Source organism: Aspergillus uvarum (assembly GCF_003184745.1).
Source record: "Aspergillus uvarum CBS 121591 unplaced genomic scaffold BO82scaffold_37, whole genome shotgun sequence".
Taxonomy (NCBI): Eukaryota; Fungi; Ascomycota; class Eurotiomycetes; order Eurotiales; family Aspergillaceae; genus Aspergillus; species Aspergillus uvarum.
The window spans coordinates 310010-337664 of NW_020291334.1; the positions used below are offsets into that span (position 1 = coordinate 310010).

At 53.6% G+C, this 27655-nt stretch overlaps 10 protein-coding genes across 10 annotated transcripts; 5 read left to right on the forward strand and 5 right to left on the reverse strand.

Moving 5' to 3' along the window:
* Positions 1 to 90: 90 nt before the first annotated feature.
* BO82DRAFT_313145 (transaldolase family protein) lies at positions 91 to 1781 on the reverse strand. The gene is made up of 7 exons (XM_025632467.1): positions 1646 to 1781; positions 1542 to 1585; positions 1328 to 1456; positions 1125 to 1233; positions 828 to 1059; positions 431 to 764; positions 91 to 355 (listed from the first exon to the last, which is right to left on the reverse strand). Exons 1-7 carry the CDS (start codon positions 1719 to 1721, stop codon positions 275 to 277), a joined length of 1005 nt encoding a protein of 334 aa, XP_025490636.1. The 5' UTR covers positions 1722 to 1781; the 3' UTR covers positions 91 to 274.
* A 212-nt stretch (positions 1782 to 1993) lies between these two features.
* Positions 1994 to 2820, forward strand: BO82DRAFT_355606 (UBC-like protein). Its single transcript, XM_025635492.1, has one exon. The coding sequence runs from the start codon at positions 2070 to 2072 to the stop codon at positions 2646 to 2648; it is 579 nt and encodes a 192-aa protein (XP_025490637.1). The 5' UTR covers positions 1994 to 2069; the 3' UTR covers positions 2649 to 2820.
* On the reverse strand, positions 2698 to 3569 carry BO82DRAFT_111091 (CVNH domain-containing protein). The gene is made up of 4 exons (XM_025629813.1): positions 3264 to 3569; positions 3170 to 3180; positions 2979 to 3082; positions 2698 to 2907 (listed from the first exon to the last, which is right to left on the reverse strand). The coding sequence occupies exons 1-4, from the start codon at positions 3465 to 3467 to the stop codon at positions 2747 to 2749; spliced, it is 480 nt and encodes a 159-aa protein (XP_025490638.1). The 5' UTR covers positions 3468 to 3569; the 3' UTR covers positions 2698 to 2746.
* A 1417-nt stretch (positions 3570 to 4986) lies between these two features.
* BO82DRAFT_384486 (succinate dehydrogenase cytochrome b560 subunit) lies at positions 4987 to 5819 on the forward strand (the record flags this gene model as incomplete). The annotated part of the gene is made up of 3 exons (XM_025638107.1): positions 4987 to 5067; positions 5127 to 5217; positions 5384 to 5819. The coding sequence occupies exons 1-3, from the start codon at positions 5028 to 5030 to the stop codon at positions 5817 to 5819; spliced, it is 567 nt and encodes a 188-aa protein (XP_025490639.1). The 5' UTR covers positions 4987 to 5027.
* Positions 5820 to 9597: 3778 nt separating this feature from the next.
* Positions 9598 to 10940, forward strand: BO82DRAFT_355608 (mitochondrial 54S ribosomal protein mL57). Its single transcript, XM_025635493.1, has 3 exons — positions 9598 to 10052; positions 10156 to 10382; positions 10523 to 10940. The coding sequence occupies exons 1-3, from the start codon at positions 9665 to 9667 to the stop codon at positions 10676 to 10678; spliced, it is 771 nt and encodes a 256-aa protein (XP_025490640.1). The 5' UTR covers positions 9598 to 9664; the 3' UTR covers positions 10679 to 10940.
* A 582-nt stretch (positions 10941 to 11522) lies between these two features.
* Positions 11523 to 13847, forward strand: BO82DRAFT_355609 (AP-1 complex subunit mu). Its single transcript, XM_025635494.1, has 7 exons — positions 11523 to 11541; positions 11614 to 11850; positions 11912 to 12040; positions 12293 to 12522; positions 12627 to 13116; positions 13193 to 13564; positions 13630 to 13847. The coding sequence occupies exons 2-7, from the start codon at positions 11812 to 11814 to the stop codon at positions 13708 to 13710; spliced, it is 1341 nt and encodes a 446-aa protein (XP_025490641.1). The 5' UTR covers positions 11523 to 11541; positions 11614 to 11811; the 3' UTR covers positions 13711 to 13847.
* A 385-nt stretch (positions 13848 to 14232) lies between these two features.
* Positions 14233 to 17076, reverse strand: BO82DRAFT_384489 (Zn(II)2Cys6 transcription factor). The gene is made up of 8 exons (XM_025638108.1): positions 16987 to 17076; positions 16905 to 16928; positions 16731 to 16846; positions 16195 to 16655; positions 15834 to 16126; positions 15335 to 15769; positions 15016 to 15266; positions 14233 to 14898 (listed from the first exon to the last, which is right to left on the reverse strand). The coding sequence occupies exons 1-8, from the start codon at positions 17068 to 17070 to the stop codon at positions 14334 to 14336; spliced, it is 2229 nt and encodes a 742-aa protein (XP_025490642.1). The 5' UTR covers positions 17071 to 17076; the 3' UTR covers positions 14233 to 14333.
* Positions 17077 to 17548: 472 nt separating this feature from the next.
* Positions 17549 to 21750, forward strand: BO82DRAFT_286634 (ABC transporter ATP-binding protein; the record flags this gene model as incomplete). The annotated part of the gene is made up of 5 exons (XM_025631556.1): positions 17549 to 18504; positions 18567 to 18846; positions 18907 to 19852; positions 19920 to 20938; positions 21016 to 21750. 5 exons carry the CDS (start codon positions 17549 to 17551, stop codon positions 21748 to 21750), a joined length of 3936 nt encoding a protein of 1311 aa, XP_025490643.1.
* Positions 21751 to 22435: 685 nt separating this feature from the next.
* Positions 22436 to 23508, reverse strand: BO82DRAFT_286491 (Rag GTPase GTR1; the record flags this gene model as incomplete). The annotated part of the gene is made up of 2 exons (XM_025631549.1): positions 22436 to 23246; positions 23315 to 23508. The coding sequence occupies 2 exons, from the start codon at positions 23506 to 23508 to the stop codon at positions 22436 to 22438; spliced, it is 1005 nt and encodes a 334-aa protein (XP_025490644.1).
* Positions 23509 to 23872: 364 nt separating this feature from the next.
* On the reverse strand, positions 23873 to 26002 carry BO82DRAFT_355614 (URC4/urg3 family protein). The gene is made up of 4 exons (XM_025635495.1): positions 25626 to 26002; positions 25058 to 25547; positions 24406 to 24998; positions 23873 to 24343 (listed from the first exon to the last, which is right to left on the reverse strand). The coding sequence occupies exons 1-4, from the start codon at positions 25962 to 25964 to the stop codon at positions 24260 to 24262; spliced, it is 1506 nt and encodes a 501-aa protein (XP_025490645.1). The 5' UTR covers positions 25965 to 26002; the 3' UTR covers positions 23873 to 24259.
* Between the last annotated feature and the right edge of the window lie 1653 nt (positions 26003 to 27655).

A 27655-nucleotide genomic window follows, 5' to 3' on the forward strand; every position in this document is an offset into this window, starting at 1 on the left:
TGGATGAGGTGCATTGTTCTTTAGCTTGTCGAGCGGGTAGGTAGGCATATCATTTACTATAGATTTACCCAGGAATGGTTCCATTTCCATGTACTGTAACTTCGTTTGGTGTGGGTAGACTATGTTCTGATATAATATCTGCCTCTGCGGGGCGCTGTACTCCACCAACTGCCTTTCCTCAAACCCCCTCTCAGTTTTAACGCAGGGAAAGACCCTACAGGTGGTCTACGATCTTCTCTAGAAGACCAACCTACAGCACAGCCTCATAACCAGACTACCCACTACGCACCCCCTTCAAAACCGCCCCCATCATCTGCACCAACTGATCCTGCATCTCACAGAAGATACTCACAGTCTAGAACAGTGAAACCAAGCGCAGTCAGCAACGCTCCTCCCCTTTTCCAGATGCACACAAAATAAAGAAACATACCTGCCCAAGCCTCCCCTCACCCTCCCCCCGCCCCTCCCTACTAAACGCAAGCTGATACCCCTCCTCATCATCCTGAAACGCCACCGGAGCGTCGTAGCCGACGGGCGGGCCGGCATCGAAGAGATTAGGGACTGCAGTAGCAGCCGAAGCCGGCAATGCTGCCAGTTGCTGCAACAGCGCCGGCGTGATAGTGATGTGATGCACGCCAGCAAGGCTGAGAATCTCGTCCGTGGACGTCAAGCTGGCGGGGAGAACCTTGGTCTGGCTGCCGATGGCGTGGTAGTACTTTTGGATTATGGGGCAGAGGGGGAGGAGCCTTGCGGGGTCGGTGGATCTATTTCTTATTGTTAGTTGCGGGAGGAAGGGGTTTATGTCTTGGGGGGGAGGGGGTTCTCACCCCGGTTCAAAGTGCACCTTCAACTGGTTCACGTAGGGCGCGACGTAGGTGCATCTGACCTCGGCGGCGAGCGCGGCCTGGGTCCGCGTGAAGAGGGTGGTGGCCAGGGTGCCCACCCCGGAGGCTTCGAGGAGCGCGCAGGCGCGCAGGCCCTCCCAGGTGCTGGGGATTTTAAGGCAGAGGCGCGATTGCGGGAAGGTGGGGTGGAGGTGCTGCGTGAGGTGGATGATACCTTTACTTTTGATTTAATTTGGAGGTGGAGGTCGCCCGGGGGCCGGGGGGGTGCTGTATACATACGCCATGCATTTGTGAAGGTCTTGGTGGTGGAGTAGGAGTAGTATGGGTTGGTTTGGATGTGGATGTGGCCTGTGATGTGCGGGGCGATCTTGAGGGCGAGTTTGATTGTCTACTTCAGAAAAGAGAGAGAAGTGGTTTGGTTAGTTGTGATTATTTAAGCTGTTGTCGTGGATGTATTCTGAAAGGGCTGGTTGGTTACATACTGCGATCTCGACAGCCAATTCCTCGACGGTGGGACCGGGGAATTTGGGTGATAGCTCAATTGCTTCTTTGACGGAGGCGGTGATCAGGTCTTTGTGCTCTGGCTTAGAGAGCTCTCCGAATGCGATTGCCTACCATTGTGAGTATGGTTGGTCTCAGTAAGTAGGAGTTAGGATTTGGGTCTCATCTGCAGCGGACGAGTATACTGTACAGTACCTGGTTGGAAGTGCAATCCTGGAAGGGGCCGAAGGTTTTGGCAACTGATCATGACAGATGGTTAGCTCCACATTCGAAGCGATCTTCCAGAAAGCTGCGCAGACCTTGCTCATCCATTGTATCGCAGTCGACAATGGTCCTCTGGCGGAGAACATCCAGTGCTGTCTGCGGGGTGGTCATTGTGATAAGGATAAGATAACGAGTGCCCGGTGAGTTGGTAGTGGCAGCAGATTGATAGAGCGGTGGGGTAGAATCATGATGGAGAAGGAGAAGAAGAAAAGAATGTGCTTATCAGAAGCAGGCAAGCAAAATGGCCTGATCACCCCGTGGGTGCAGAACAGTACAGGCATTGTCAAACAAAGGAAGCTCGTCGATCTGACATAAGCGCTGCCAACTCTATATAACTTGCCTGTTCGCTTCTTTGTCAAACACGTTGCTTCCAAGTTGCAAGCACGAGGAGCACGTATCTGATCGGCCGGTCAAAATACATTCTAGCTGAAACCATCGAGTATTCGAAAGTTCCGTAATATGGAAGAAGTTCACCGAAAGGACTTTGTCGCCATCACCAGGGCTCTTACTACTCAGCCAGCGTCGTTACCCCCCAACCCATACCGCCGTGTGCGAGCTGAGCTTCTTGCTGCTGTCAAAGACGGGCCATATTCACCACCACAATGCCAGTTCGTGTCATTTGCACCGGCTGCGCAAAACGACCTTCTCAATATGATCGGGACAATAGCTGGCTCGGAGGGTACACCTTATGAGGGGGGCTTGTTCCAGATTTCTCTTTCTATTCCGTTGTTGTATCCGAGTCAGCCACCCACTTGTCGATTTGCGACCAAGATCTGGCATCCTAATGTCAGCCACGATGGCCGGATCTGCTTGAACCTCCTGGATGAGGACTGGAGCAAAGCCCTTTCTATCAGAACGATTCTGATCTCGGTTGCTGCATTGCTCGGGAGCCCTGGACAATTTATAGAAGAGGGAGGGACATCAAGCCCACTGCGACCAGAGGCGGCAGAGATGTGGTTGGAGAACTTGGCAGAGTTTGAGAAAACTGCGCAGGAGTGGACTCGCCGATATGCCATGTCTGTCCGGACCGAGGATTGATTGGTATTACTGAGAAAGAATACGTAGCTGGACCTGGGAGTATGGTGAGGTTCACATCTCCCGCGCCGTGTTTATGTACAATATGAGCAGATAGCGATTCAATCTGTATTGATGGGTTGACATAAAACAAGCAAACAAAGGTCCAAGAAGAATTCGCCAGAGAGAAACCCATTCCTTCCATCCCTGGTCTCAGATTCTACAGTCTTATGTCGCAAAGTCCGGCATGCCAGTTCTCCATTCTCATTCCTAATGCAATCATCTAATTGTAAATGACCCCAAAGTCAGCAATCTTGACTATGAAGGTGAATACCCTATCGCTTTCACTCTTACTTAGTTTGTAAAGATTCAAGACATAGCCATATGGCCCTGCACAAGTACACATCAGTTGGCCTGACAGGAGGACACAGTCATAGCATGACTTGCCATAATTTCCACTAAGAGAAAGGTCAGTCGTGAGATGAGCAACTTAGTTTGGCAAGCAGAGCATAGAAACAGTCTTCTCCAGTTCTATTCCCACTTACTTTGCTTGGCACTATAAGATCCTCTCGTTAGTGTTGCTCATTGTTGGGGGAAGGGAGGAGTTTCTCCTTCGATGTCTGTGGGATTTAAACATACCGCAAGGTTTCCGTTGTCATTGCCGAGGCATTTGTTCAGGTTGATTGAAGTTCTCACCAAATCTCCATTCTTAGCATCACAATCCGCGTACAAGGCAGTTCCCAGCAGGTCGAGGATTGAGCATGTATCCTCGAAGCCACGAAGTGCTTGTACTGCTGTACCAGCACTCGATAGAGTCCACGTAAAAAGAGATAGTCCCCGCATGGCTGAAGCAAAGAACAAAATTGGTTGTAAATGTGCCTTTCCCTCTTTCCCTTTGCCATCTTCAAGAACAGCTACTCTCTGTAGCTGTCCTTCATGGCTGTCGTTTGTGGCTGTTCTTTGTGACTGTCCTTCGTGGCTGTCCTTTACAGCTGTCCTTTACAGTTGTCCTTCGTGGCTGACGACTGGAAAAAACGTGATGAAGCAATGACGACAGATCCGCTTACAAGTACAAGCACCGCATGTCCATGCTATCGTGAGGTTGGGCTTCCACCCCGCACAGATTCAAATCGGTTCCCAGCTTCGCCTTTCTTCAGCAAAGTTCATGCGAGACTACAATTGCCTCGGAACACTTCGTATATAACTAGCTTCTTTGGCGTTGTCTTTAGATCGACGATTGCCAGCCGCTCGCCACGCTAGGAAGTAGCAGAAGCATGATTGTTGACGCCGCCGTCAGAACGGTTGGGCTCATCCTCCTCCTGGGGGGAACGTCGTGGCCAAGCTTGAAAAACATCATGGCTATACTTGATTGTCGTCCGTCGCTCGCGGACGTACTAATTTAAAGCGCTCTTAAGAAGATCCGGCTCGATGTTGCAGTGGGGTTGTATCCCCTTATCAACCAGATACCGCTGTCTCAGCCCTAACAATGCCGATATCTGAATGAGGGCAGTGTCCGGGTTAAGGATTGCTCATGCAAACATCAGCAATTGCTTGACAGTTGGTTTACTGCTTATTTGACTGACTTTCCCCTCAGATCATTAGGTTATTCCAGAGGCCAGTTGTTGTTCTTCTTGAGCCGCTCATCGTGTGTATCCATGATCATGTCAACAGTAGACCACCGGCAAGCGTCACTGCCGCAGGCCGCAAGCCGCAGGACGATGACCAAAGCTCCAGAATCAAAACTCCAGGATCAGAGCTCCAGAACTTCAAGCAGGAGACGATCTAAGCTGTCAACCTTGAATGCCGTTTGACAAGCATCGGCTTGTACACATTGACTACAAAGGCAACCAAGTACCTTTCAACTATAACTACAGCATGTAACCCTGATATGAAACCCTTTCATCTCATTGACGAGAGACAAATGGGCGATTAACGACGGGACAAGTCCTTCTCAGGTATCTCATTGACCTCTGCGGAAGCGACAGAATGCCGAACCAGTGAGGCCCTGCAAACCACGTCAACATCATCCCAGGTGGTAGACAACGTGTGCGGAAGACCCTTGGGAGAAGGAAAGGAAAAGAAAGAGAAAAGAATTGCAAGCACGCACACAAATGAAGAAAAGAGCTCGGCACAAGCGCAGGCGGTGAGGGAATGGAAGATGAATCTTCCGAATGGTAATGCAGCATTGCTCATTGGCCCAGAATTCCCCTCCGGGACTGGTCCCGTGACCTGGAGTCGAACCCGAGGTTGTCCGTCCCGTGATTCCGAACCGCTACGAGAGTCGGGAGTTCGAGGCTACTTTCTTTCCTGGTCGACCACGAACGACGACGACATTCCCTTTTCTGTCCACTGTCCAATCTCCAGTTCCTGCACCACCTGTCAGGTCCCTTCACACGCGTCACAATGCTTTCTCAGAAGGTTGCCCAGCAGTCGCTGCGACGGCGTACGTTCTTACTCCTCGATCCTGCAGCCATGGGGCTCCGCTAACCGATTCGTTTGCAGTCGCCGTCCAGCAGCCCTACGCCCTGCGCTGGTCCTTGATGAACTCCGCCTCGCCTGCCGCCGTTGCTCTTGGAAGAAATGTTCAGATGAGGTGAGTTGTCGCGCCGAAGGATGGACGGACTGTTGCGACGGGCTTCTTTCTCCATTGGGTGGATTTCGCGATCTCGAATTCGACCGCAACCGCGTGAGGCGAAAGCCATGATAGATCCGGCACATGTGGAAATACACAGGGTCGCTAACCTATCTCGTCGGATTAGACAAGCTACCACCAGCACGACCACCTCCGACCCCAACAAGCTCCTTGCTGAGCAGCGTCTGCGCCGCCCCGTCGCTCCCCACCTTTCCATCTACAAGCCCCAGATCACCTGGATCGGCAGTAGTTTGCACCGTATCACCGGTGTCGCCCTGTCTGGCAGTCTCTACCTCTATGCGACTGCCTACCTCGCCTCCCCCATGCTCGGCTGGGACCTCGGCTCTGCCTCCGCCGTTGCCGCCTTCGGTGCCCTCCCTGTCCTCGCCAAGGTCCTCCTCAAGGCTACCATGGCCATGCCTTTCACCTACCACTGCATGAACGGTGTCCGTCACTTGATTTGGGATACCGGTCGCGGTCTCACCAACCCCCAGGTCATCAAGACTGGCTGGACTGTGGTTGGCCTGAGTACGATTAGCGCTCTGATTCTTGCTTTGCTGTGATTTCGCTTGTGCCATACCTTTTGATTCCTGCTCTGTCTAAAATGTTCTTCTTGCAATATATATTCCATAGCCAGTCAATGGATGACTGATTGCTTCTTTTTTTTTTTCTATTGGAAAAACCCGGTGTCTTACTTCTTCGGAAGCGGCCGTGTACCATTTCGTAGGGCAATTATCGGGCATTGAGCCTCTGTCCTGGATTTGGCATTTGGGAAGTTGATTCATGCAGCATACGAAGACAGCACCCGCAAACAGCGCCACATATTGCTCATGTCACTAACATTGTAGCCAGACTAATCTCATTCTCTAGGACAATTGCAACGATAACTCCAGAAACCCCATCTTCGGTCCAGTCTACAACGATTTCCCCCAACGATTGTCCCCAATGGTGCTCCCCATTTCAATTTCACAATCTCTGATAAACACAAGCTTCATGCCGATGATTTTCTTTTCCCGCCCTTGATGCTTGGTCGGCCGCAATCCTAGCCACAAAAGTCTGTTACATAGTTAGAGCCTATGCTTCTATGTCTTTGGCTCTCAAGGTGCGCAACTGCATGTCTTTCGCGGAATATGCACGCTCGAGCGGGAAGAATGGCCTTACCTATACAGGAATTCCTTGTTGGTCCAATGACCATCGATCGTCATGGTCTGTGGTTTCATGCCGGACTCGGAGGAGGGTTGGGAGGGAAAGGTTGAGGTGAAGGCGGATCATGGACCGAACAGTTACTCAGAGGAATCCCCTCTCTGTTGATCTCAACTGGAAGAAGGTCCAAGCCTGACCAAACTTCGGAACGGAAGTTGTACATTGTCCAAAAGGACATGCTGACCTGAAGAATCGAGCCGGATGGGCAGACTGCGGAATAGCTCGGGGTATTTTCGTAGTCCGGAGAGGGAGGATGATTTCAGGTTGCTTGACACCGCTGACAAACAGAGGGGAGATCAATTGACTGGAGGAGCTGGTTGAGGTATAAGACAAAGGCGATTTCAACGCATGCACATACATACAAGATTGTCTGATGAGAAGTCACTGCAAAGCGAGCCACAACCTTCCCTTTATATACTGGCAATTCTGAAGTCCAGAGACCGGGTCGAAATGGGCGCTGGGCCGGGTCGTACACCGCTATACTGTTCGACTTCCGTCTCCACGGCAAGAGGCCGCGTGGGGGGATATGACATTTCCAATGACCTTAACGCTGATCACTCCGCCAACGTTGATAGATCTCGATGAGTCTTCCGTCTTGTCTGCAAGGGACCGACGGGAATGAGTCTCGTCTAAAGATGTCGGACAGTGTGCTTGCAGCCGCGTGTCTTGCTTCATGACTACAAGATAATACCTTAGACACATTCGAGAAGGAGAACAGAAGACTACGATAAGCCAAACATACTCGCAGACTGTTCAATCATGGCCACGCTGTGTGAACTAACAAGCATCGAAACTTCCTTACATCTTTGACTATCGCAAACCATATTACCTCAGATCTTAGAACCTGAGCCAGAAATGGAGGCTGATATTTTCTGCTTGCTCTCCATATCTAAGGGCCGAGGGTCGATGCGCACACCTAGCGAACAGACCCTGGAACGTAGACGCCAGATGGACGTTTTACGATCTTCCATCCTCTAAGGCGATTCCGGCAGCTTGGCCCGAATCGTGGCTTCAGGATTCCCGGGGAATTGGGGGGAGGGTGCGTTTGCCTTTGCATAGACGGGATCCCAGGAAGTTTGCTTCGATACAGGGATTCTGGAGAGCTTCCATCTGTGCAAACAACCGGCCAATGGGGGAAGATGAAAATGTGCCCAGCAATAATGCACTCATCGATCATCAGCTTACCGTAAATGCTAAATCTGAAGCACCTGGCAAGCCGTTACTACTGACTCGCTCTATTTCGTACACCTTGTTCACAATTTACCCCTACTCGTCTTCCTTCGGATTGCTCATTTTCGCACCACCGAGGCAGGTCTTTATCGGATCTTTCCAGTCAGGCTTGATTTCTAGGAGCGGTCTGCAAACGGCATGGTCGCAGTTTCGGGTATATGGATATCACTGTACAACGCAGGCCTCTTGGATGCCATGTCTATCGTCGGAAGCACGTGGACAGATTCCTGAGCTCGAATCCAAAGCACCCGGAATCGAAGCAACCCTGACCCCAAGTATCAGCGAATTGCCTGGCCAAGCTCTTCTTCCTAAACGGCTCATGCATGAGGCCGTCTCTAGTGATGTCTCAAGTCTTCCTCCCGACGGCTTCTGACGGAATAGCTGCTCAGAGTCGGGTAGAAGGCAGTCAGCGGCCCCGGGGTATCCTACACCTTCCAAGCCAAGGTATTCTGTAGTAACAGGTTTGCTCTGACTTCCTACTGTCTACTTTACGGGGGAATGCAATTGGATCTTGGTTCCCCGCAGAGCGGTGTTGTCCGGAAAATGGGGTCCAATACAAGGAATTACGCCTTGGGCGGTTCTCGTTTTGGGTTGGCTCAAGAGGTTTCGGGGGCTTTGAGAAGCACTCATCTCCTCTTCGCCTTGCTTGTAATCGATATCACCTGCCAATGCAACACTGGCCCGTTGGAGCGAGAACCTCCCGGCCGGTGCTGTACGTCCCTGTCAATAACAACATTGAAATATGCTGTCCCCGAGGGCGACTGGTATCACCTTGCTTCACAATCTTGGCAGTCAGATAAGCCGAAGCTCTTTACCGCTGGTCTGTTTGCATCAGCCGAGCCTGTCTGAAGTGATAAATCACGACTTTATGCAGAAGCCGGTCCACTGATCCCTTCTGACTCGTCCACTAGACTAGAGGATGGACTCTAACACCTCCATTGCACGTTGAATATGCACAAGGGAAACGGACCGACAGGGGTGACACGGAAACTGCCCCGAGGGTTCCGTCATCCGAAATGTCGGCTCCTGGTCGTTACACATTACGGACAGGGTGGGAAGTGATATGCTTCCCCCTGTCAGGCCATATTGCGGTGTAGAAAGAGTCTTCCAGGCGGGAAGCTGTCACTTAGGGCAGGCAGGCTCCGAGCTCGGCGGTTTACTGTCTTCTGCTCCAGTCCATCCTGTAAACTGTGACCTACGAGTAGCTCCTCTCCTCCGTGAATGACTCGTGGTCTTACTGGCTATACCCATTAATACATGGAGGAAGTTTCTATCGCTTTGGTGCTTTTGCTTGGATCTTTCGTCTTCTCCGGAGTGATTCAGCGAGTCACTGGAGCTTACGGGTTCTTGCGCCTAGATCTACCCTAAGATCTCGCCCCGTCATCGAAAGTCGAAAAGGGGGGAGAAGGTGATTCATGGGGAAGTACGTAACCTTCCGTCGGCTCACATTATGGCATTCATTGGCCTGCAGCGGGCCTTGAGTATGAGGAAAGAGAATAAATACTTGTATAACAGCGTCGGGGGTTTGTGGCAAGATATATAGTACCGATGCCGGGTTCCGATAGCGTGGCGATGCACCTGGGACCATTGTTGGAGATGGGTCTCGAGATTGGTACACAGATCCAGCCCGTTCGAGTTCTCAGGCGCTTTACTAGGCCAGCATAACAGGTTTGGTGCTAATTCCTGTAGCAAGAGGAGTCACTTACTCATGTATAACCTACAAGATGCGTCAAGGTACAGTACTGTCCTGTAGCCGCTCATGCCCCGGCCCGCAAAGAACGGGACTGAAGGGGAGCGCCGGAGGAAGCGCTAACCCAATACGGAATAGCGCGTCTCCGAAATCTTCCTGGAGTCCATAATGAATTATAGTTGTTGTTGCCATCGACCGTGCAAGAAAAAAGAGAAACTCAGGACTGGCGACCCCTCCTCTCACCCCTTCTCCACCACTCCGAGTTTCCGGTTTCTCACATATTCAATGGCTTCGACACTGTCCACTCGCGCGGTCAGGACGCTCTCCGGCCCCGCGTGCCGCACCCTCGCTCGTCCCAGCGCGATCGAATCCGCTCTCCTTCCGCGGCGAGCCTTGTCGACATCCACGGAGGCGGCGCCTGCCAGCCAGCAAGATCGGCCGCGGTGGTCATACACGCCCGAGCGTGCAAAGGCCCCCTTCAGTCTGCGCATTGATTCCAAACGCCCGGCCTGGAACTCCAACTCCGACCCTAGGATCCTCGATCGGTTCTACATCGGCCTGCTCGGCCCTGATGGGGACAAGCTCCTATCGGACGAGGTCAAATGGCTGGCCGTGACGCACAAGAGTTTTGATCAGGGACGGAGAGGTTACAACGATCGTTTGGCTTTCTTGGGTACGTACGGGGGAGGAGGGAGAGGTGGAACGGGGGGCCCAAGGCATTCCCACTTACCGATGACATGACGGCGTGGCTAACCTTCGATTTTCTTGTCGAATAGGCAAACGGATCGTCAAACTACAGGCTTCGCTGGCCCTGGTGCAGGGTCCGGCTGCCAGTGCCCCGACTCCGGACGCCTATGGCCGCGTGCCCTTCAGCCATCCCGATCTGGAGGGCTTGAACAACCTCTCCTATAACATCAAGAACTTCATGACACACAAGGCCAAGGTGGCGCAATTGGCAAACAAATACTCACTCGCGAAGGTTCTGAGATGGTCTCCTCGGCAGGTGAGTGACTTGCATATCTTGAAACGAAAAACCGATGCTACTTGCCCCTTATCCTCGGTTCCTATCATGCTACAATGAAGAGCGCACGCGAGTTTCGGAACAGGTCGTGGCTAACATGTGGACTTTCTCACGAACTCTAGCCCCTCAACCTTCAGGCTTCCGGATTGGAACTCGTTCTCGCCCACACGATGTACGCTATTATCGGCGCCATCTCGCTGGAGAAGGGCGGCGACGTCGCCAACAAGGTGGCACGTGAGCGGATACTCAAACCCCTGGGCTTTCAGCTCGAGGCATGAAGAAGTCGGGGAGGCAGGATTGAATTGAATTCTTCGGGGCAAATTTTCGCAGGGAGCATATCAAGGCGTTTATTTTCCTTTTTTTTCCCCTTCTGTTTTGGTCTTGGGGGGATCTTGGTCCCATATGTGTACTGGGGGATCATCACTTTTCGTTCGACCGTATATTATGTATTTTTAACCACCACCACCACCACCACTACGACCTGTGCTATATGGAACTGCAAATACCAACCCGCAAGATTTTTTTTCACTCTGTCCTGGATATTCGAGTACATAGCATATAGCAAGCTTAAAGGTCGATAACACATTTAGGGGGAAAATAGGGATGTATGGTTCCTCTGACACCGCCCGAGTAACAGTAAGCAAAATACTCGGCCAGCTCTTATGGAACCCTCGAAGAATACGATTCTTAGTCTTCGCACCTTGGTATCGCAAGATCAGCCATGGAAAACCGAGAACAACCAACAGAATGTCGAGTTGAACTTGGAAATCGCTTTGCATGCAATTTACACTGGCTTGCACTGTCTAGAAAGGGCGTATGGTACAAAGAAAGAAAAGAAAAAAAAAGAGCCGGAGGAGATTTCGCAGCAAAAAAGACGAATTTATAGTGTGATGGGGGCCTGTGGCGCTAGACTCCTTTGAGAGAAGCGTAGGTCTTGAGAAGGCTTAGCGGCACGTGTCCTGATGCCTGAGGCGTTATTACTTACCGCGACGTTAAAGTGGTAATTTATAGGCAGAGTGCTAGGAGTTACGGTGTAAGGTTTGTATCAGACCAGACCGACAGCCGCAATCCAGCCCATTGACAACTTTAGGTATGAGTTCACTCACTATAACTCTAAGGTCAGATACAACCACCTTGTACTGTACGTCTATCTTGTCGCAGGGCTGTTGATGCTTCTCCTCCATTGACTTCGACTGACATTATTCACCTCCAGCTCGAATCCCTCCCTTTTCTAGATCCAGCAAGCATGTCGAGCAACTAGTGGTCTGGCTGGCCTCTCCCGTTCACACTCGCCAGCGCCTCTCTCTCCCGCACCGACTCCCCTTCCCATCTCCATCTCCTTCCTGACCACCTTCACTCTTGACTACTTTCTTACTCCCCTGACGTCGGATTTCCTCCCATCCTTGTCGCCATGGCGTCGGCTATTTTCTTCCTTGATCTGAAGGGCAAGGTAAAACTACCCCAGCAGTGCCTCTGCGTCCGTCCCCCCTGATACCTGACCGTCTTAGTAGACCCTTCTAGCCCGGAACTATCGCGGAGACATCCCTATGTCCGCGGTTGAGAAATTCCCCATCCTCCTCAGCGACGCCGAAGAAGAGAGCTCCGCCGTCGCCCCCTGCTTCTCCCACGAAGGAATCAATGTACGTATCGACCTGCGCCCGTCGCACCGCCGCCGCCGCAGCAGCGGCCGCCGGTGCGGCGCACACACATGCACCTCCCTATTTACCCCCGCTGTTCCCCGCAGCCCGTACCCAGTGCTGCTGGCTGCGCACCAGCATCACCCATCACCATCACTCCCATACCACTTCAATGCGTACTTGCATGGAGAAGTGGCACCTACCGCAGCTCTATTTGGGATTGGTTCGTGTTATTAATTATGGAATTCGGCATAGTACCTCTACATCCGTCACAGCAACCTCTACATCCTGGCCCTGACCAAGAAGAACACCAATGCCACCGAAATTCTCCTCTTCCTACATAAGATTGTCGAGGTGTTTACGGAATACTTCAAGGTACTGGAGGAGGAAAGTATTCGGGATAACTTCGTCATTATCTATGAATTACTCGATGAGATGATGGACTTTGGGTACCCGCAGACCACGGAGAGCAAGATCTTGCAAGAGTAAGTTTCTTTGATCGGCCTGCTGCTGCTCGCAAAGAAGCAATGAGCAGTTTCAATCTTCTTTGAGAATAGCGGGGTGCTGACTCGGGGCGCAATAATCCCAGATACATCACACAAGAATCACACAAGCTCGAAGTCCAAGCCCGACCGCCCATCGCGGTCACCAACGCCGTCTCCTGGCGCAGCGAGGGCATCCGCTACCGCAAGAACGAAGTCTTCCTCGATGTTGTCGAGTCCCTGAACCTCCTCGTCTCCGCGTCTGGTAACGTGCTGCGATCGGAGATCCTGGGCGCCATCAAGATGAAGTGCTACCTGAGTGGGATGCCGGAGCTGCGGCTGGGCCTGAACGACAAGGTCATGTTTGAGACCACGGGCCGCGCCACGCGCGGCAAGGCTGTCGAGATGGAGGATGTCAAGTTCCACCAGTGCGTGCGACTCTCGCGCTTCGAGAATGACCGCACCATCAGCTTCATCCCGCCGGATGGCGAGTTCGAGCTCATGAGCTACCGGCTGAACACGCAGGTGAAGCCGTTGATCTGGGTGGAGTGTCTTGTCGAGTCGCACTCTGGTTCGCGGATGGAGTACATGCTGAAGGTGCGTCGAAACTTTTTTTTTTACACTTGGGTTGGGGCTTGGTTGACTGACGGCACGCATCCGCTACCAACGACAGGCCAAAGCACAATTCAAGCGCCGCAGCACAGCCAACAATGTCGAGATCCTGGTGCCCGTGCCGGAAGATGCCGATTCGCCGCGGTTCCGCACCAACATCGGCACCGTCCACTACGCCCCGGAGAAATCCGCCATCATCTGGAAGATCAAGCAGTTCGGCGGCGGCAAGGAGTTCCTGATGCGCGCGGAGCTGGGCCTGCCCTCCGTCAAGGGCGACGACGAGCACGGCGGCGGCATGACGGGCGGCTTCGGCGGCAGCATGGGCGGCACTGGACAAGGCAAGGCCAAGCGACCGATCAACGTCAAGTTCGAGATCCCCTATTTCACCACCAGTGGGATCCAAGTACGGTACTTGAAGATCACAGAACCAAAGGTATGCTGCAGCGCCTTCCCTCCCCGTGGTTTCTGTTATCATGCTAACTCCAATGGCTTCGATAGCTACAATACCCCTCCCTCCCCTGGGTACGATATATAACCCAGTCGGGCGATATCGCCGTCCGCATGCCAGATGTACAATGATGTATAGCGTTTCCAATCTCCCCCTTGCGCATGTACCGTCCTTTGCCCCTTCTTCTTCTTCTTCTTGTTCCTCTAGTCCAATCAGATCTATCATAAATATTTTCTCACCCTCCTCAACGTGGACTAGTCCAGTCCCTGGCAGTTCTATAGTTAGATGGTCGTGAAAATCTGATTGCTATTGTGCTCTCCCCCCCCGCCCCCCCCCCATCTTCTTCCTTAGGAGTTTTGAGGGTAGTTAGTATAGCGCCGGACGTAGCCCCACTCGCGACATCTTTTCATCTCCCTCTTGTTAGTATGATTGTATATTCCCTTCGATAGGTATAGACCTGCAAGATCCCCCAAGTCAGTTTCCAGGGCTGCATCTCCAACTCAAAATGAGCTGACGGACTGACTGACTGACTAGTCCTCACTTATGTGCAGGCCGGCCGTCTGGATCCTTTACAGTACGCCCAATACAGCGGGCGAGAGGTGGAAGCCCCCCTACGGTAGACTGCACACATACCACGGCGTCTAATTACCCCTGGAGTTGTATATATTCATCTGCTGTACTACCATTCTGATTCCCGCCGAGCCTGTCAAGAGATTTTCCTTTTTGGTTTAAAGAATCTGGTGTTTGGCATAATTCAAAACTCCTCCAGGAATTCGACTCCCGACGACTCCTGGAGTAACCCCATGATCGCCCGGTTACTGGCGAACCAGCCCTCCAGCTCGGCCTCGTTCCCCATCCGCATCATCGGCTCATCGACCAGCAACCCATGGACCGGGTCGGGGTGCAGAGACTGCTGAAGTTGAGGACCGCCGCCGCCGCCATCCCCCCAAGAACTCGGGGCCGCCGACAGACCCAGGGCGGCGAGGTGGTGATCCATCTCGGCGCACGCGGCGGTCGCGGTCGGGTCTGGCGGCGGCGGCGGCGGCTGATGCGGCTGGTGCGGCTGGTGCTGGTGCTGGTGCTGGTGCTTCCGCTGGGAGGTCGTGGTTGTGCGGCGGCACTCCACGTAGCAGCGGGCGACGTTGTAGAGGACCAGGAAGAGCCGGTACATGCGTGCGGCGGCGTCGGAGACCGTCGGGGCGGGGTGGATGGATTCGACGAAGGCCTGGAGAAGCGGAAGGTAGTAGCGGTGATTCTGGGTTTCGATGATGTGGCAGAAGAGGACGATGAAGGGCGAGAAGGGGGCGAAGAGGAGGGTCCTTTTTTTTTGGTTTTGGTTCGGTTAAGTCAGTTGAGGTTGGTTAATTGTTCGTTCGCCTTTGGATTCGTTCGGCGAGGTGCGCGGGGCAGTCCAGTCTCTCTGGCTATTGACTTACCAGTGAATGTACTTGGAGAAGTAGATGGGGGGGTTCTTGTGGATCACGGCCATACAGTCGAGATGTCTCTTCAACGTCGCTTCGGCGGCTTGGATGCAGTTGGAGCTGAACCTGGTGGGCGAGTCGGGGGTCGGGGGCGCGGCCCGATGGACGAGCGTGAGGAGAGAGAGGCGCAGGACGTCGTCGGAGAGCGCGAAAAATTCTATCAGGGCTTCGCCGGACCTCTGCCCAGCTGCTTGGATCCATTGGTTCTATATGGCCGGTATCATCAGAAACCGCTTCAATCTCATTGAACCCCCCTCCCCCTCCGGTGACCTACATGAGTCTCTTGAGTGGCTTGTTCCAACGCGTGTAGGTCATCCACAAGACTTTGGACTCTCGCTTGCCGCACGGCGTCGGGCTGGGCGATCGAGGCAGGGCTGTATAGCATCGCGTAGATGCTGCCCTGGCAGCGCGCGGATTCGATCCACAGAGGGAAGTACGCCATCACCGGGGCGTGGCAGTGGTTGGCCGAGGGTCGCAGGACGGTGATGTCGCCGTCAGGGATGGTTGACGCGCGTCCAAGGCGGAGGGACAGGCTCTTGTCGAGACAGTAGACGCCCCAAAAGAGAAAAAGCTTGTACTGGGTGGTTTCGGGCGAGTCGAGCTTCATGGAGGAAGTCCGATGGTAGCCGAGGGTCTGGCATAGCTCCGACGCCTTGGATGCATATGTCCAGGACATAGAAGGCTTGGAAAGCTCGACGAAGTGGAACGCCTTGGACGGAGGGGTCAGATTGGGCCAGGCCCTCGTGTTGCCAAAGAAGAGATGAGAGACTCACCCCGAACGTCAGGGCCAGAATTGTGCTCGAGGTTGCAGGGAGATGCAGAGGTAGGCCGGCCAGTGCCGTTTCCAGATTGGCTTCGCAGAGACGAGCATGGCCAAAGTACTCTTCCCGACCTGCCTCGGGTAGTTGAAACGCGTAGTCCCAGAAAAGAGAGTGCAGGCCGGCATTCACGGTTATGAAATCGGTCCCCGGACAATTCTCAGAGAAATAGACCCCGAGACACATGTCTGAGAATTGATTCAGTTGGAGGAATTCGTAGATCCAGCCGGTACCGGCGAGGCTCTGGGCTAAGCAACAACCGGTTTTAGAGATGATACATACGTGCTCATGGCCACATCCGATACTGGGGACTCACATTTGGCCAGACGTATGAGGGCTACAGCCTTCTCAATGGGAGGGAGCTCGGAACGTTGGATTCGGAGATGCGGAGTAGGCGTCAACCGAGTGCCAAGTGATTCGCTGGACGTAGTCTGCTTTTTGAGGGTCGCCACAGTATGAGCAAGCGCATCTAGAGTCTGACGCAGCTCTAGACTGCAATCCTGCACAGGATCCGGGCCCAGAACGTTGTGCAGGAAGTCGTTTGCAAAGGCCGAGTGCGCAGTCAATGAGGAGTCCCCTTCCACGAGTGGCCCACCGGCTGAGTCGGCCTGGGGTGCATGGCTGGATACCGCGGGCGTGGAATGGGACTCGTTGGATGGAGTTGATGTACTCCTTGTTAGCCCAGACCGTTGGGGGTCAGGCCGACTTACTTGGAGATCCTGCAGAATTCCGATGATGCCGTCGAGTTGACGTTCGATGTGGTCGATTTTTCTTTCACTGCTCCGTACAAGATAGGACAATAGTCAGTCAGTCAGGTGGATGTAGAAGGTGACAGCCAAACAAGACGCATACTAAAAAGGAGTAAAGTGGATGCGAGTGCGTTTCTCCTTGGCCCTAATCTCGGCATAGGTACACTCAATGCTCTTTTGCTCACAATGCGAACAAGGATCCTGTCGGTTACACCGGATCTAGGGCAGATTAGGATCCATCCGACGTATCAGTCCGGGATGTTTCGCTAAGGCATACCTTGCGATTTCGACAAGCATCGCACTGGCCAGAAGTCAACTACGGCGACGAGGAAACCAAGAGTTGCATCCGGATCACATACAGCTCGTATCATAAGAGTATTCGCGCCCATCCAAGATGCATCCCTGGGAGCATCAGATCCACCCTGAGTATGATTGTCTTCCATGACGAGAACGACGGCTAAGAGGGGTGGTTCAAGCGTCGAGACTCGAATCTGCCCAGTAACTTAATCGGTATTGATATCATCATTCACGTGACATAGCGAGGGTCCAGTGGACCTGGCCGATTCCGAAAGAAGTGCCCGTGATTGATTCAGTTGACTCCTACTAGACCCTAATCCACGGGTTATGGGTGGGGATGGAGCCCGTCGTGTCCGTCGTCCGGGGAGCCTTTAGGGCACTTTTTCTCTACTTGCTACTCCGTACAGTACAGGAAGTTGCCAAGAATACGGACGCCGTGATTCCCGCCCCGAAAGTTCCTGTTGACAGGGCCGAAGTATATAAGGTGCAAAAAGAAATGAATCCCTTGATTGTGGAAAATTCAAGCTCAAAGCGAGGTACTCAGCGTCTGGTGTATCTTTTCGTCGATTTGAAAAATTCTCCCAGTCATCTGCTCTGCTAAATGCCCCCCCCCCCCCCTTTCCCATGGATACTGAGGCGATCGATAGCGAAAAGAGGGCCGCTACAACACCAACCCTAACCCCGACCCCCCCAAACGAGCCCGAAGGCTCTTTCGCCGCCTACAGGCGAATCTTCACGTATGCTGGTCCTCTTGAGCACTCCTTACAGGCAGTCGCATCCTTCGCAGCCGTTTGCTCTGGTGCCGGCATCGCCTTCCAACCCCTCATTGTAGGCCAGTTCATCACCAGTGTCACCGACTTCACATCCTCGCCAGCCTCGCCATCCTCGCAATCGCGACTTCGCTCCGAAGCTTCCAGACTCGCTCTCTACTTCGTCTACCTCGGCATCGCCCGCTTCGCCCTATCCTATATCTACAACACGCTTTTCACCCACACGGCTCACACCATCACTCGCAATATTCGGCATGAATATGTGAAATCGGCGCTCAGCCAGGAAGTGGCATTCTTCGATCAGGGGACTGCTGGCTCGATTGCAACCCAAGCCACGTCCAACGGTCGCATGATCCAGGGTGGAATCAGCGAGAAAATCGGTCTTGTCTTCCAGGGCCTCTCGGCTTTCCTCACTGCTTTCATCATTGCCTTGGTGGTTCAGTGGAAGCTGACACTGATATGCCTCTGCATTGCTCCGGCGACTCTGGTTGTCAATGGTGTGGCAGGCGGGCTCATGGGAGGCTACGAGAACCAGATCCTCGAGATCAACTCGAAGGCGAACGCCTTCTCGGAGAGTGTTCTCTCGAGTGTGCGGACGGCGCATGCCTTCGAGATTCGAGACCGGCTGGTCGACAAGTTTGATGGGTATCTGTGCGCTGCTCATGAGGTTGGCAGCAAGCTTTCGATCATCTTTGGCATCTTCTTCTCCGCGGAGTACTGTATCGTCTACCTGGGCTACGGGTTGGCCTTCTGGCAAGGGATCCGCATGTTGTCCGCAGGGGAGATTGTGGAAACCGGAGACATCTTTACGTGAGTGCTGCCTGCTATGTAAAACGGCTAGGGACTTTCCGCTAACCATGCAGTTGTTGAAGTGTCATCATGTCGGTCATCATTGCGGCGACACAGCTGACCATGCTTGCGCCTTACATGGTCGACTTCACCCGGTCCGCGACGGCGGCGTCGATGCTATTCAACTTGATCGATCGCAAGTCCGAAATCGATCCCTATGACCAGACCGGGCATCAGGCATCGGAGGTTGTAGGGGAAATTGAGTTCGACGAGGTTACTTTTGCCTACCCGACTCGGTCTGAAGCGAAGATCCTGGACCGATTCTCCATGAGAGCGCAGGCGGGCAAGGTCACTGCCCTGGTGGTGAGTTTGGTCCTTGGACGACTTGTCAGTTGATTTCGAAGCTAAGCTAAGCCTGCCTAGGGTCCATCTGGCTCGGGAAAGAGTACAATTGTCGGCCTTTTGGAGCGCTGGTATAACCCCCAGTCAGGAATCATCAAACTAGATGGTCACCCAATCGACCAATGGAATCTCGCCTGGCTCCGGAAAATGGTCCGTCTCGTGCAGCAAGAGCCAGTCCTGTTCCAGGGCACGGTCTTTGACAATATTCAACACGGACTGGTTGGTACCAAATGGGAACATGCCCCGGAAGCTGAGCAAATGGAACGAGTCCAAGAGGCAGCCACCATGGCCTTTGCGCACGATTTCATCGCCGACCTCCCGAACGGGTACCATACCGAGATCGGTCCCCGTGGCGGTCGTCTGTCTGGCGGACAAAAGCAACGGATTGCAATTGCCCGAAGTATTGTTTCTCAGCCTAAAGTGCTGATCCTGGACGAGGCCACCAGTGCTCTGGATCCGCATGCCGAAAGTGTGGTTCAGAAGGCCTTGGATAGGGCTTCCGAAGGCCGGACTACCATCGTCATTGCGCACAAGCTTGCGACCATCCGAAAGGCCGACAACATCATCGTGATGAGAAAGGGGTGCATCGTCGAGCAGGGAACACACGATTCCTTGCTGGCACGGGGCGGCACATATGCACAACTTGTGAGAGTACAGGACTTGGCTGTTTCCAGTCCTGTTTCCAGTCCTGTTTCCAGTCCTGTTTCCAGTCGCGAATCGTCATCGAACCCAGAGTTGGAACCTTCCAATACCGATGCCTCGAAAGCAGATACTGTGACCAAATCCTTGCCTCCAATCTCATACGCCTCGGTTGACAGCAACCATGGAGACACGCCGCAGAAAGAGTATGCCAACTACGATGACCACAAGCAGCGAAATATCGTTTCCGTCGTCTATCGTCTTCTCCGAGAGACCCCCGAGCTTCGAGTCGTGTACTGTCTGGTTTTCACTGGATGCATCGTCGGTGGTAAGTAAAAAACCAAGCACTCGCTGGCCATTATGCCGTGAACTCTTCTCAATAACAACAAAAACAGGAGCCACGTTCCCTGGCCAAGCGATTCTGCTATCTCGAGTTGTTGACATCCTCAGCCTGCCGTCATCGGAATTAGAACACCAGGGAAACTTCCTTGCTACCATGTTCATCGTGCTTGCGGCCGGCTGTCTCGTGTGTTATTTCATTCTCGGCTACGCCACCAACACGGTTGCGCAACATCTCGGCCACAAACTGCGGCGACAGAGTCTTCATAACATGCTGCAGCAAGATCTTCAATTCTTCGACCGCGCGGAGAACCGCACCGGCGCCCTGGTTGCGCGCGTGGACTCGAACCCGCAAGCGATCCTCGAGCTGATGGGCTACAATGTCGGACTGGTCTTGATCGCCGCCCTGAATCTGGTGGCATGCTCTGTCTTGGCCCTGGTGTACTCGTGGAGACTCGGGCTGGTCGTTATCTGCGCCGGCCTCACGCCACTGGTGGGCTCCGGCTACTTGAAGATCCGGCTTGACGCGCAGTTCGATCGTGATGCGTCGAGGCGCTACCTGAACAGCGCGTCCATCGCGTCGGAGGCGGTCACTTCGATGCGCACGATCGCGGCGCTGGCCATCGAGCACACCGTGCTGGAGCGATACACCCGAGAGCTGGATGCAGCGGTCGCAGACCTGACGCGTCCGCTACTCACGGCGATGGCGAGCTTCGCCTTCACCCAGTCGGCCGAATCCTGGTTCCTGGCGCTCGGCTTCTGGTACGGATGTCGCCTGCTGTCGCGGGAGCAGGTCACCCTGTCCGCCTTCTTCGTCGCGTTCCTGGGGGTCTTCTTCTCCGGCCAGAGCGCTGCGCAGCTCTTCCAATACTCCACCAGCATCACCAAGGGCGTCAACGCCGCCAACTACCTCTTCTGGCTGCAGGACCTCCAGCCCAGCGGGCGGGCGACCGAAGAAACCCGCGACGACAATGGCCCCGGCGCAGCAGCAGCAGCCACCATGGATCTGGACCACGTCCAGTTCGCCTACCCTCTCCGACCCGAGATCCCCATCCTCAAAGGCCTTGACCTCAGCGTACGCCTCCCCCCCCCCCTGTTTTGCCCCCAGGAATCTCCAAAACTAACCCACCCATCCCCCCCCCCCGGCTTCAGCTCAAGAAAGGCCAATTCATCGCCCTAGTCGGCGCCTCCGGCAGCGGAAAATCCACCGTCATCGCGCTGCTCGAGCGATTCTACGATCCCACCACCGGCGCAATCCACCTCGACGCCCGCCCGCTCCCCAGCTACCCCCGGCGCCGCTACCGCGCGATCGTCGCGCTCGTCCCGCAGGAACCGGATCTCTTCCCCGTCTCCATCCGCGAGAACATCGCCTTCGGCCTCACCCCGGGCCCACGCCACGCCGACACTCCCACCAGCCCCGGGGCCGGCCCCGAGAAGACCAAGACCGACGAGCAGATCGAGAACGCCCTGCGCGCAGCCCACGCATGGGACTTCGTCGCCTCGCTCCCGGACGGCCTGGCCACCGTTGTAGGCGGTGGTGGCGCGGGGGCAGGGTCGCAGCTCTCTGGCGGCCAGCGGCAGCGCATCGCCATCGCGCGCGCCCTGGTCCGCGACCCGAAGCTGCTGCTGCTCGACGAGGCCACTAGTGCCCTCGACACGGCGAGTGAGCGCGCGGTGCATGCGGCGCTTGCAGCCGCGGCCGCAACCAACAAGAGTGGTGGGCGGATTACCGTCGCTGTGGCGCATCGGCTGAGTACCGTCCGGCAGGCGGATGTGATTTGTGTGGTGCGCGACGGGCGCATCGCGGAGATGGGATCCCATGCGGAGTTGGTGGCCAGGCGGGGGCTGTATTGCGGGATGTGTGAGGCGCAGCAGGCTTTGGATTAGATTGCGAGGTGTTTCTTTCAGCTGCGTTCGAGAAGATCGGTGGTGGCGCTTGTGGAGAGGGCATTTCGTTCAGTCATCTAATCAAATTTCTTGGGTCGTTTCTTTCTTTCTTTCTTTCTTTCTTTCTTTACCGATGGTGGGAAGTGAGCGAAGAAGCAGGCATTTTAATTCGGGTTATTTAGGATTTTCTTTTTGGTCTGACACGGCTTGAATACATACACAGGTACATACAGAATAAAGGCCGAGGAGATTGACGATGCGGCGCATGCTAATCAGGGTTGGAGATTGAAGGGTATCTTTTAACAGGATGGGATGGGAAGGGGGAAGGAGCGTGCATTGTGTGGTTCAATGCACTGAGATTTCTCCACTTGGGGCCAGTGGAATGGGAAGCGTGGGAATTGGCTGGTGGGTGCGGTGCCTAATTTGCTTGGTGGTGCAGGCTAGGTTGTTTGTGATGGGGTGGGTTAGAGGATGTAGGGGATGTGTAGGCATGTGGAGAGGAGGCATCTATCAGACTTCCTCGGTTTCGGGCCCCCTAAACAGTGGGGGAGATGCTCCTTATGACGGATGTCGCGGCGGAGAGTCGCGCATACGCTCATCGACATTGGACGGGTCCCCTGTCAGTGCTGAGGAACTTGTTGGGAAGGTCAATCTGACCTCTTGATCAGTTGATTCGATGGGTAAATCAATCATGCGCCCCGTTGGTCCCGTCGGGCGATTCGACGGTAGGGAGCGGGAATCCATCGCCGTGGCCGGTGGCCGCCGCTTTGGAGAAGCCCTCGCGGGCGAGCATGGTGTTGAGCACGGCGCAGTTGTAGGCCGCTTCGCCGGGGGGCACCACCAAGAAGATATACGTGTTGTCCGTGAACCGGCCGAGGAAGACGTTGAACTGCGGGGTCTTGGTGTGCATGACAACGAACCCCGCGGACGCGGGCGTGGTGTGGGTGTTGCGGGCAGCGCAGTGCTTGAAGGCCTTCATGATGTTGGAGAGGCGCTCATGGCGGTCGTAGATCGGGTTCATGTCGCCGATCTCGGACGAGACGGACGTGACGGTGAGGAAGGTAGAGCGCTCGAAGAGGATGACCTCCTCGGCATCCACGCGTTTGGCGAATGCGTGGAGGAACCGCTCGATGACCGTCAGGTTGGGGATAAGCTTGTGGACGATGCCGGCCCAGGCTTTGTAGAGGGACTGGTCCCAGATGCTGCTGCCGAAGGTGTCGATGGAGAAGTGCTCCGACCGGCTGCGGATCATGGCGGAGCGTTCGTCGTAGATCCGTTGCCGGTGCTCGGCCTGAATGAGGTCAAGCTTGTGGACAAGGCAGAAGACGTGAGCGTTGGGGCTGTACTCCTTCAAGGCATTAATGATGGCGTTGTAGGTGTCGAGGTCGCGCTCGACCTCGCGGGACTCAATGTCAAAGACGTAGATGAGGACAGCAACGTCGGAGAAGATGTTGCCTCGTTGGGAAGCGAGGTAGGTCTCCATGAAGGCATCTTGTCTAGAATGAGGGAATTTGGTCAATGGATGAATTATTCACTGCAAGGCCCGACGACTTGGTTGACCTACCCTCCGCAATCCCAAAGATTAAGTGTAAGGTTCCCCATGAACTTGACATGACTATGCTCGACATCGATGGTGGCACCCAGGCGTCGGACATCCTTGGCCACGTAATTGCTGAAGATGATTGATCGCATAGAAGATTTCCCCGAGCCACTCTTTCCCATCAGGAGAACCTTTCTCTTCTTCTTGCGGAGATCCATATTTGGAGAAGGAGGGAAGACTGTCCCGTTAACCGTACCCCGCACTTGTTAAAGGATAGAATCTCAGCAGGGGAGACGATCAATGAAGAGAAGAGGGTGCTAATCAATGGGAGGATATAGGGAATGTGCACCCATCTGAATGTGCACCTTGCAAGGGAAAATTGTAAGTGGAGGTAGAGAAACTGCTACAGCAAGAAGGCTCGCTCCAGCAAAAGGGCCGGAGGAGTCGCTCACCCAGCCTCCCGCCCTCCTCAGCGTCATCGCTGTTTGGGTCAACAATGTTCCGAAGGCCGCCCTGTCACGTGCAGTTGCACGCATCGGGTCATTTCATCTCAACGCACGATTTAAGATGTATCTATTATAAGCTGAGGGCTGGCCTGTATGTACAATTGATCATACGAGCACTCACTACTCTCTTTGCGACTTCTTTCAATCCATTCCCCAGTAATGATTGATGTAGATGTACAGACCAATATCCATGTGTACATGAAAAAGTAAAATATCAGAATCCACCCCCATAGAAACAAATGTACAGCAGAAGCCAATTAGGTATAACATTCAAGGTGATCCAGTCCAGGATCGACCCGAATGGAGTTCTTCACACACAGAGAGAGGGAGAACAGTAAATATGAAACAAGGCGAAGGAATATCCGGTCATCAAAGTCATAAGCACTTCCACCAGCCGTAAGGTAATCAGCAAACGCAAGCTGGCGGAGTCAGGTATCCAGAAAATCAACGAGGTATGCGATCATTAGAAAACAGTGCCGTCCGAGCGGATCATGATGGGGGGCTCCTTCGTATTGGGCCTGGATACTTCGGCGATTTCGCGACCACCCTAGGGTTGATTGTTAGCATGTTTTCCCCTCAATGGGTATCCGACATGGATTTCCAGCTTACCTTCCATGAGCCTGCCTCTAGCATCTGTGCAAGTGTCAACTGGTCTTCTCCTACCAGCCCCAGCTGCCCGTTGACTTCTGACAACAGTTCGTCGAGGAAGCCAACAGTGACGGCGCGCCACTCCACCACCACATCATCATCCGTCGAGAAAAGGGGCACAACCTCGACATTTGGCTGTCCTTTGATCTGAGCGTTCTCTCTGTATGCCGTGAGCCCGCGCTCCAGGTCTTTCTCCTTCAGACTCAACAGTCCCATATCAATCAGTAGGCCGCCGTTGCGATATTCAGGAAGACCCGTCAACAGTTCACTGCCTGCAAAGTGGATCTTCATCAATTTCGACATGGGAACCATGATGGAGTAGCAGAGCCATTGCGTCAATTTGTGGAACGGGACGATGTTCTCCCAGGGCTGTGCGGGGGGCGATTTAGGCAGATCAGAGCAGGGCCATGCGTCTCCGATAGACAGGCCATCAATCTGCGTTCTCGAGGGGGGCCAGATCGGGGTGAGTCCATCCATGAGCACACTCCAGAGAGTGGTGATAGGAACGATTGGAACGGACGAGGCGAGTGTGGACGGGTGAGAAAGAAGGTAATCTGCATATCGTAGGTCAGTTGGTGTTAGACAGAAGACAGACCGGTCGGTCTCCGCTTACCTAGCAAGTTTCCAGGTCGCGCGTCGACGCCGAAGAAGTCTTGGTTGTTCAAAGCTTCGGAGAGTCGGATCAGCAGTCCAGCGCGACCTTGAATGCCTGCGAGCGGGTTCTGCTCCGAGTGTTGCATTCCTTTAGCAAGCACCTCCACGGTAATCTTCTTCAGCCCGGCGCCGTCCACCTGACAGGGTTCTGTGGGGTCGCTGCTGAACAAGCCACTCTTGAACATTTCCAACGTAGCTACTGCCAAGCCTTCGCTGCGAGAGTAGATCTTGCCCGACTCCTTGGATTTGTAGGACCATCCGTTCCCTGCGCCCGCATCGAGGAGAACGGAGACGACAAATAAATCAATCAGCCGACGGGTTCGTTCTTGCGCGTCAATAGTGCTAGGCCAGGACTGAAGCAGTTGGTTGACGCGGGGTCGTCCACCCACGTCGAAGTGCTGCCAGCGTCCATGAGGAGGGATCGAGTCGTAGTCGGGAGCATAGTCTCTCTAGAAGGAACCAGCTTGGTTAGCACTGAATCCCGAGGCAAATACGACGGGTCCTCAAAGTGCGTGGCGTTCTCTTACCTTGATGATAGATACAATGTACGACGCCGTTGCGATAAATTTGCTCATGTCCACATCAAAGTGGTTAAGTCGGTTTCTCTTCGCCTTGTTGAGAACGTATGAGCATCTTTCGCGGACGGCGTGGATGCTCCGCAGATAAGCTGCGGGATCCAGGGCTGGATCGGGCGGTTTGGCAATCGGCATCTCTGGTATGGAGGCAGGCAACCCGCTTCCTTTGTACCCCGGGGATCTCAACGAGGCACTCGAGGTCCGGGCACTGTTAGCGGAGGCAAAGGATTCCTGTTCATCCTTTTCACTCTGGATCGAGTTCTTAGAGTCCTTGCGCTTGAAAAGACCCATGGTGGGCGGAGAGTGTGTTGGTTAGAGGGGGTGGGCGGGTGGGCGAGATAGATGAAACACAAGAGTGAGAGCGTCCACAGCGCTCAGAGAAAAGGAAACTAGAAACTAGATGGCTTCCCGTGAAGAAGTCGAGGATGGTAAGAACCGAGGAGAAAGAACGATAAAGTTCCAAGGCTAGACTGAACGTCTGGTGTCAGCAGCAGAAGTGCCGAACGCAAAATTGGGCACCCAGAAGAGCAAAAGGTCATAAACAGAACGAAGAGATCTGCAGTGGTTGCTCCCAGCGGGCGAGAGTGAGAATGAGAGGGAAAAAGAAAGAGAGAGACTGGAGTGACGGAAAGGAAAAAAGGACAAGCCCTTATTTTACATATGAGTTTACTTTTGGGATCTGGCTAGCTGTCTAGATTTTGCTTTTCTTCTTTTAATCTGAATGTGAATTTTATTTTTGGGGAGGAGGGGGGAGGGGAGAGTGAATTATTTTTACATGAAATTACCATGTTTTCTTGTCATTTCTGTCCCTAGAAGGATTTTTTTTTCTTGTATTTTTATTTTTGTTTTCTTATTTTTTTTTCTTGTTCATTTAGATCAAGGTTAGCAAATGGAGGGGGAAAAGAGTCCAAACTACTAATTAGAAGGAGGGGAAGTAATAATAACAATAATAACGACAACAACAACAGTGTAATACAGAGCGGGGGCAGTCGAGGGGAAAGTCGAGCTTAGAGAACATTAGGAAAGGTTAGGAAACTAAGGGAGGTTAGGAACCTTAGCAGGGCTACTAAGACCTCCCTCATTGGCACAAAAGGACCCGGGTGAGTGAGCCACGGCCCTTTCTACGGCGCAGAACCAGTAACCTAGTCGAGTCTCGGAGTCGGGAGGTGGAGAGCTTGGGAGGGGGAGGATGTTTAAACCGGCTGCATGGCGGGTTTTAGTCTCTGATAGAGACAGATGGATTTTGGTTTCTCTAGTCAGTCTAGTCAGGGGGGGCCATACAGTGCATCCTGCATCCTGCATACTACATACACAGTACACACCAACTGTTAACCAAGTAAACATAACCTAACATAACATAACAGGAGGCAACTACTGACAGTCCACAGAGCTGATTACTGATAGGATAGGAGCCCGTTTATGTCAGTTGTTCAGTCAGATTTATTCTTTCTTTCTGGCCCCGCAAACCAACCGGTGCCCTTAAAGACCTGAGCAGCTGAGGGGTCAATGAGTTTATTGAGATTATAGTGTGATTGATGACCATCGAGGCAACACATCCGAAGCTAGTGATGAGGTCAGAGCCGTCGCAGTCTCACCCTGTTCTTTATCTCAAGTCCTAAACTTATACAGTACATTGTGCAGCATGTACATATCCTGTACTGTGTGCCCTAAATCTCCTGCGATGCATGGCAGCTGCATCCATCTCAGAACCGCATACAGCTGCAATACCGGACTTTGCCGTAATATACAGTACCATTTTCTTCTGGTACCATACCATACCTAATCATACCTTCTTGTCACTACAGGACCACCAACTATTCGTACTAACTTACTCAGTTGTCTCCAGCTTACTTTTTCAGGAGTACCATGCGCCCCTCAAGGCAGCCATCAAGTGAGCCACTGTGTTGTGTGCCAATTTCCCAGTATGGAGCATCTGCTACAGAAATGGATCCAAGATGGACCGCAGGACGCAGGACGAAAAG

What these genes read in the sequence shown, in the direction of transcription:
- BO82DRAFT_355608 (XM_025635493.1), top strand. Translation starts at nt 9,665, where the DNA reads ATGGCTTCGACACTGTCCACTCGCGCGGTCAGGACGCTCTCCGGCCCC. An exon ending in CGATCGTTTGGCTTTCTTGG is followed by an intron (nt 10,053 to 10,155) that starts GTACGTACGGGG and finishes CTTGTCGAATAG; the next exon opens with GCAAACGGATCGTCAAACTA. An exon ending in TGAGATGGTCTCCTCGGCAG is followed by an intron (nt 10,383 to 10,522) that starts GTGAGTGACTTG and finishes CACGAACTCTAG; the next exon opens with CCCCTCAACCTTCAGGCTTC.
- BO82DRAFT_111091 (XM_025629813.1), bottom strand. Translation starts at nt 3,467, where the DNA reads ATGCGGGGACTATCTCTTTTTACGTGGACTCTATCGAGTGCTGGTACA. An exon ending in CTTGAATCTTTACAAACTAA is followed by an intron (nt 2,908 to 2,978) that starts GTAAGAGTGAAA and finishes ATTTACAATTAG; the next exon opens with ATGATTGCATTAGGAATGAG.
- BO82DRAFT_355606 (XM_025635492.1), top strand. Translation starts at nt 2,070, where the DNA reads ATGGAAGAAGTTCACCGAAAGGACTTTGTCGCCATCACCAGGGCTCTT.
- BO82DRAFT_384489 (XM_025638108.1), bottom strand. Translation starts at nt 17,070, where the DNA reads ATGGAAGACAATCATACTCAGGGTGGATCTGATGCTCCCAGGGATGCA. An exon ending in AAGCCACTCAAGAGACTCAT is followed by an intron (nt 15,267 to 15,334) that starts GTAGGTCACCGG and finishes CCGGCCATATAG; the next exon opens with AACCAATGGATCCAAGCAGC. An exon ending in TTCTCCAAGTACATTCACTG is followed by an intron (nt 14,899 to 15,015) that starts GTAAGTCAATAG and finishes CCAAAAAAAAAG; the next exon opens with GACCCTCCTCTTCGCCCCCT.
- BO82DRAFT_313145 (XM_025632467.1), bottom strand. Translation starts at nt 1,721, where the DNA reads ATGACCACCCCGCAGACAGCACTGGATGTTCTCCGCCAGAGGACCATT. An exon ending in AGGATTGCACTTCCAACCAG is followed by an intron (nt 1,457 to 1,541) that starts GTACTGTACAGT and finishes TCACAATGGTAG; the next exon opens with GCAATCGCATTCGGAGAGCT. An exon ending in GTGAGGGGAGGCTTGGGCAG is followed by an intron (nt 356 to 430) that starts GTATGTTTCTTT and finishes TCACTGTTCTAG; the next exon opens with ACTGTGAGTATCTTCTGTGA.
- BO82DRAFT_355609 (XM_025635494.1), top strand. Translation starts at nt 11,812, where the DNA reads ATGGCGTCGGCTATTTTCTTCCTTGATCTGAAGGGCAAG. An exon ending in TCCTTGATCTGAAGGGCAAG is followed by an intron (nt 11,851 to 11,911) that starts GTAAAACTACCC and finishes CCGTCTTAGTAG; the next exon opens with ACCCTTCTAGCCCGGAACTA. An exon ending in GAGAGCAAGATCTTGCAAGA is followed by an intron (nt 12,523 to 12,626) that starts GTAAGTTTCTTT and finishes CAATAATCCCAG; the next exon opens with ATACATCACACAAGAATCAC.
- BO82DRAFT_355614 (XM_025635495.1), bottom strand. Translation starts at nt 25,964, where the DNA reads ATGGGTCTTTTCAAGCGCAAGGACTCTAAGAACTCGATCCAGAGTGAA. An exon ending in ACATTGTATCTATCATCAAG is followed by an intron (nt 25,548 to 25,625) that starts GTAAGAGAACGC and finishes GGTTCCTTCTAG; the next exon opens with AGAGACTATGCTCCCGACTA. An exon ending in TAGAGGCAGGCTCATGGAAG is followed by an intron (nt 24,344 to 24,405) that starts GTAAGCTGGAAA and finishes AATCAACCCTAG; the next exon opens with GGTGGTCGCGAAATCGCCGA.